Here is a 6,921-nt window from a genome sequence, read left to right on the forward strand (position 1 = left end):
CTATCAGGGACCACAAACCTTTCATGGCAAAGCATATGCAGTGATTTCCAATTCCAAAGCTTGTTGCAAAATGGTACTATGTCCCCAGGGAATTCAGGGGCATAGTCTATTCCTCAAATCAGTGATAAGCTCCCCTACTACCTCCAACATTGTGGAATAGTGCTCGGCGTGCCCCTGAGGCCCTTACCCATATCCTCATTGGTTCACTCAGAGTGATGGAGACAGAGGGCAGGTAGATCACAGCTTATGGGTTGTTCTTAGCAGCAGGTTGCAATCGAAGCCACGGACTTTGGTATATAGCTATGGCCACAGTTGGAACATCTTTTCTGGCCAGGCATACATTGGCTATTGGGAAGGTCGCGAACTGTAAAGAAATCTGCCTGTGCTGGTGCTTGCATGCTCCTGCAAACGTTGATGAATTCATCTCCAAAGTTTCCCCCTAAAGTAGGGAAGAATTATCCACATTTTGCAGGTGAGGAACTGCAGCACAGAGCAGCTCTTAAGCAATTTGTCCCTGGTCATCCTGGAAATTTGTAGCAGAGTAAGTGACAGAACCTGGATCCCCCTGAGTCCTGGGGCAGTGTCTTATCTGTAGAACTATACTTTTTCACTTGGTTCAGAGTAAGATATCACTGCTTATAGTGAATGAATCATAGTGCAGACTAGGGAGCTGTTACTCTCTTCGTTATCCAGCAGTGGAGTATTTGAATTGGGCAAGGAAGATGACATCTTAATTCTTTGTCAGGATTTCAGCTAATGTACATACTCTGTAATGGTCTCTGCCTTACTTTTAAAGACCTGAAGTTTAAGTGAAAAAAGAGAGGAATACCAAATTGGGAGTTAGGCTGGATCCATTCCAACCTTATGATTCTTCCTGTGAGATTTATGTCATTTTCAACTGTTTGGAGGTGTTTTTACCTCTGCTTCTAGCCAAGCCAAAGCTGTTCACATCCGAGTGCTGTGTCATTTTGAGGATTCAATAATTTTATTATTGATTAATGTTAGCAACTTCCCTAAGGTTGCACAGGAAGTTTGTGGTAGAATTGAAATTCAGTGCAGATCTCCCAATTCCTGGTACAGTGCTATAACCACAAGACCATCCTCTAATAGTGTTGTATAACCATTTCTAAAATGACTTTTTGTATTAACTGTAGTTGCTGAATAAGATGATTATACAAGATGCCAGACAAATGCAGGGCAATAAGCATGGGTCTTCCATTTTTTTGAACATGGTGGAAATTCTAACCACAGAGTACACAGTCACTAGTCTCTGTCCTCTTTCAGTTTTGTAGAATATAATGACTGCATTTTTCAAAGCCTGTAATTAATAATGCAGGATTATTTAAATGAGCTGGTTTGTTACTACCCAAAGTTGACCTCACATTTCTGTTGTTGACCTTTTTGGTTTCCTTACTGGCTTGAATATACTATCAATTCCAGTAACTCTGTGGACAGTTTTTTTCCAGACACTACCATGCTGGGAAGGCTGAAATAAATAGGAATCAATAAAAAGTATATATCAGAACTTCGGGTACACGATGATATTTTCAGGTTCATGAGGTTGGAAGAAGCCACAAAAACTTAACACATCTGTATAGATGAAATAAAGAAGTTTATTAATCAAAATAACCCTTTGATTCAGTGTAGATTCAATGTACTCAAACATTTAGATTAATTTGAGACCACTTTATCAGGCACAAGGAGACTAGTCCTTGAGACTTCTGCAATACTTGGTTTCCTCTATAGAAAAATGGGATTTTGACTCTTGTGAACTGTAGTGTTTACTGTAATCCTGTAAACACACGTTGTTCTAGTAGCATTTCACCACAGTCTCCAATGAGCCTGTCTCCCATCATCTCCTGAACAGGCAGAATTTTAACAAACAAGATTCTTGGCAATGTACTTGACAAATACAAAAAAATAGTCCATATCCCAAAGAGCTTATTAGCGATCCTTCTCAACCATCCAGTCTGCCAGTGTGCAACACATGCACAAATGAAAATGGCAAGTGACCAAAATGGAACATTTCAGTTTTTCTGTCTGTCATAATTAGGAAATGCCAATATGGGTAAACTATAAAACTAGTCTAGTCTAGTGACATAGGGTATACATGGAGGACTACTGTGTTTCAAGCTGAAAGATGTAGATGGGACTTGAGTCTGCAGTGTTAGAAACCTTAATGCTATTATTATGTCTGCCTAAAATGACCTTTTAAACCTGCTGTTGTCATTCAAGGAAAGTGGAGCAAATATTTGATTGCCTTCTAAGGTAATAGAGTTGGACCATGCCCTATAACAGCATTTGTGAAAGGCACAAAAATATAAAGACCAGTCATTGAAAGATGAGGTCAAAACTTCTGGTTTTCTGGCTCATCCAAATGACCCTTCTCTAGACAACTGAAATATGGAATTTTATACTTGTGAACATGTACTGTCTAAAATAAAAAATTAGTAGAATGGGACCATTACTTTTTTTGTGTAAGCTTACTACTAGTGATGAATTGCAGAAAGGAACAAGCTCACTAGGTGGAGTAGACAGAACTATTGCAGAGCTTTGAAATCAAGAATGTGAAGATTAAATGCTGATGTAGTGGGTGACAGTGTAGGCATTCAGAAATCGGTTCATCTGTCAGGCATTGTAGGCTAGGCATTGGCATTGTAGCCCAGGCATTGAGCTGGGAGGTGAATGACGGATGATCAGGACATAAATAAGCACTGGGGTTGCATTTAGGTTGGGACAGGTTTTGGATTGTCAGTAGGCTATTACTTGCGTAGAATTTAGTTTTTGGTTTCTTTGGGATGGTTTGGAGAGGGCTGATCCGGCCTCAGGCAGGGGCTTGGGCTAGATGTGACCTCTGGAGGTCCTTTCCAGCCCCACTTCTCTATGACTCTAAAGCAGCAGCAAAGTTTGGACGTGACACTTCTCCCCTTTTTCCCCGCATTTCTAGGTTTCCAAGTTAAAGGTGTCCCATTGACTGTGAACTCAGAAGTCCCAGATGATTTCTCTTTATTTGACATGGTTTTTGCCTAATTTGCTAATTTTAATTTTTTTTTATGGTAAAAACTTTATGCAACTTGCATTCTGTTACAAAAAAGGTGTCCTATTCTCTCCCCCCCTGCATTTTAGAACTAAATCCCAGTATTGATTAGCCTTTGTTTAATACAAGTACAGAAAAAATATGCAGCTGATATTCATGAGCCACATTAAACTAAATATGTTCAAGGAACAGAATTTCAGTAAAACGCAACAGTTCTTTATGAAGTCTATCTGCCAGACAGGTCTTATAAAAGTTATTTTTATGCATTGGTATAATTCTCTTTTTGTTTTCATTGAAATCTATACTTTTTCCAGATAACCCTCCTATATATTTTTTTTTCTTTTTGAAGGGTAGTAGCAGCTCTGACTCTCTGGAGGGACGGAGCTCGGACTATGCCAATAAAAGCTATGATGCGGTTGTATTTGACGTATTGAAAGTAACTCCTGAGGAGTTTGCTGTAAGTAAAAATGTTATTTCTGAATTTATTCTTGTGGAATATTTGAGACTAGCAGGGTATAAAAATAGCATAAAACATTTATTTTTTCTGTCTTAGAGTAAAACCTTTTAAGCAAGTCAAATTTCAGCACTCTGAGGCAAGTTTCTGACCATATACATTTTGAGCCAAAAGCTTCAACATTGAAGTATTCATCACTGAGCTGATTCAGCATTTGGGGATTTTGAGGTTTAAGAGAAACTACGAAGTTGTTTGGATTTCCTCCAAAATTTTAAACTGGTTTTTAAGATGCTGATGAATGTCCACAGTCTTTTAGGATATGACACTCGGTGAGGCAGACACAGCCCTCCTGACTAGCCTTTTCTTACCTGAACATCTACCAGCACTATTTTTCACTTTCCTACAGAAGCAGGTATTTCTCAAAAACAAGGGATGAAGACTTGCTAGGCAAAGGGCATCAAGTCATATACCCTCACTGTCAGTTCTTGGTACCAGACTGAAAGCAAAAGTTCTGTGCTAGTAAGGGCCCAATATGGCTCTTGTATTGTTTGGCTGCTTGCTTCAGATTTAAACTGCATATTTAATAATGTCTGCCAGAAAACATGAAGGTGAAGGAGCGAGGGGTAGTGAAATGGACTCCAAATTTGCATAATTGTTCCAAGCCCCCTGCACAGTGTGGCAGGACAGCATTAATTAATTTCACCATTTTTTCCATGCTAGCAAAACTCTATCTGTTTTGGTAATTTCAGTAGAAGAATATTCTGATGGTCACAAGTCTTCTAACCCAGATGTCTTAAAAAATATTACAAGGTTTCTTCCCTCTGCCTTACCACCAAATGAGATGTCATCCACAACTATGAATAAAAGTTCAACAACTAAAGTGGAAAGGGCCTCTGTGGGATTTGCAAAGATGCCTAAAGCAAATCCCATTTATTAAATGCACTTTTTTTTTAAAGCATGGGGCAGGAAAACTTTTAAAACTAAAAACAAACACAAAACCTCTTAGCGTGAAGCATTCTCTGATGCCCTCTTATGCTCTGCTCATACCGCTTTACTCGAATACCATGATCTACAGGACTGGTGGCAACTGAAATATCTCTGCTGGTTCTGATCCCAGCAGAGAACTAGATAATTATATCTTTACTATAATTAATAATAGCCAGTAAGTTACAGATGACTTTTTCACTACATTGACTCCAAGCATGTACTATTCCCTTTGTTAAGTATTTCAAGTAACTTGAATTAATAATTCAACTGAGAAAGCTATCAAAGCAAGCCCAGAGGGTCTGGTCTGATTGTTGGCAGTACTGTGTGAAATAAACCCATGGCATTGTAAGTCAACGGAGGCTAGAATTGCTGTGTTACAGTTAGATTCCCAGGGAAATGGAGTGCAACCAAGTAAAGGTCATTTCCTAAAGTTAAGCAATTTCTTTTAAAAACATAAAATGTGAAACAGCATGAGAGAGGAAATTTCTCATACTGGTGAGTTCTTGCCAGTAGAGAAAATAGGCATTCGCCTTGGATAATGGCCATTACAAGATGCAAATGAACGCTTTGTGGGCAAAACTTCTCAGTAAGAAGCATTGCAGAGAGCAGTAACCTGCTGACACTGGGCCTGACCACCTTAGCTGTTGGTTTTCAGGGAAGGACAGAATATCACCAAAAAAACTTCTCTGATTATGCAGTGAATCTGCTCATGGGGAAAGTGTTGGCCAAATGCATGAGTCGGAGCTTCTGGAAGGCTGCACCCACTAGTAACAAGCAGATGGAAAAATGTAATAGTTTTCTTTTTACCCTAAATGATTTTTAATCTTACTGTTGCAGAGCCAGATTACATTAATGGATATGCCAGTATTTAAAGCTATACAGCCAGAGGTATGTTTTCTTAATCTAACTGTTAATGTATGTGGTGTGTTGGGGTATAATGGACTGATCAGATAGATAATTTGTTGCCTTCAAATGTGAATGAAGACATTAATCTTGTGAATGTACATAAACACTTGAACAATAGTTCTTGGGCCTGCACATTCTTGATGCCTCTTAACATAACCAGAATAGACCAGGGAGGTAGATGATACTTACGTTCAAAGTCTTTCACTTCAGTTTCTTAAGCTCATGCTTAAAGACACCCACGTGCATGAGCAGAGCTTAGCTTCTTTTCATGATGCATTCCAAATCTCGTTCTGGAAGATCAGACAAGCGTGCTAACTTTCCTGCACTGCCAACACCTTCAACAGAAAAGCTGACAGCTGTCTGGGGAAACCTGGTAGACCCTGCCCTTGAGGACCCTTGAAAAAACAAGGTTTTGTTACAAGGGTCTTGTAGTAAATTAGAGTTCAGTTTCTCTGAAAACTCTAGACATGGTGCTGGTAAGAAATGTCTGCTGAAGTGCAAGCCACTCGTGCTGAATTCATGTGACATTTGTTTGACATTCACTCTCAGTCTGGTGGATCTCTCTGCAGACAGGAGAGGGTCTGTTCTGGTTCTGTTGATACAACTTTTTTTCTCTTGTTTCTGCTATTTAGTTGTCAGCAGTGTGCTGTGCTGATAGGACCTAGAAAAATGATGTTAAGTCAGGCACTCATTCTACTCTGTGCACACAGAGGCATAGCTAGCAAGTATGGTATTCATAGTAAAACCCCGCTGGAAGATTGTGTTGGGGGGGGGGGGGTTAGGATTAATCTCACCTGCCCCAGGAAGTCCCCCATTGCCACTGGCATGGAGCCACTGCCATTGCTGTTATATTTGAGGTGCAGAGCTGGTGCAGCACCATGAAATAGAAGTATTTTTACAGAAGTTAGGCTTGGGAGAAAGATATTGGAACATATCTCTGTAGGAAATCTCCCTTCTTTTGACTTTTTGGGAGTTTGATTGGCAAGACGGACAAACCCAGTTGACATGTAGGCAACAAGGAGCCAGTCCAACGGCTTGGAGAGCTGCATGCAGCTGGTAAGTCTGTTGTGGTGGCAGGGGAGGGAAGGGACATGGGGGGGGGCAGATCAATGACCCCCCCCCCCCACAGTGAGGGAGGGAGTGGGGCTGCGGCAAGCACTGCCTGGGCAGGGCAGACACGGGACAGAGCTGTGGCTCATCTGAGGTGCGCCGGGGGTGGGGGTGGCAGCTCCTGCTGCTCTCTGCAACCTGGGAGGGCGGGGGTGGGGCATGTGCCCCCAGATCTGCACTAGTGGGATGGGTTGCAATTGCAGGCTGGGACTAGGACTGCGCCAGGCTCTTCCTGGCATGGGGTGGGGGGCAGGGTTTGGGCCAGGGTTGCACTTGGAGTGGGCAGCAGTGGCTCTGGGAGGGAGCTACGGGGTGGCTATGGTAACCCTCCTCCCAGCACCGCTGCTGCTGCCACCCACCCTGAACACAGCCCAATGCAGCTCCGGTCCAGCCCACCCCACCCCACCCCATGTAGATTCAGGGGTGC

The 6,921-nt window shown here is 41.7% G+C and overlaps 1 protein-coding gene across 2 annotated transcripts in view; it reads left to right on the forward strand.

Moving 5' to 3' along the window:
* Positions 1 to 6,921, forward strand: part of RALGPS1 (Ral GEF with PH domain and SH3 binding motif 1) — a 286,042-nt gene that overhangs the window by 36,006 nt on the left and 243,115 nt on the right. For both annotated transcript variants that reach the window (XM_019510929.1, XM_019510930.1), the window contains exons 4-5: positions 3,387 to 3,494; positions 5,316 to 5,366. In XM_019510929.1, coding sequence (XP_019366474.1) covers positions 3,387 to 3,494; positions 5,316 to 5,366 — 159 coding nt within the window. The remainder of the gene's footprint in view (positions 1 to 3,386; positions 3,495 to 5,315; positions 5,367 to 6,921) is intronic.

This window comes from Gavialis gangeticus, unplaced genomic scaffold (genome assembly GCF_001723915.1).
Source record: "Gavialis gangeticus isolate Ggan-Ray unplaced genomic scaffold, GavGan_comp1, whole genome shotgun sequence".
Lineage (NCBI taxonomy): Eukaryota > Metazoa > Chordata > Crocodylia > Gavialidae > Gavialis > Gavialis gangeticus.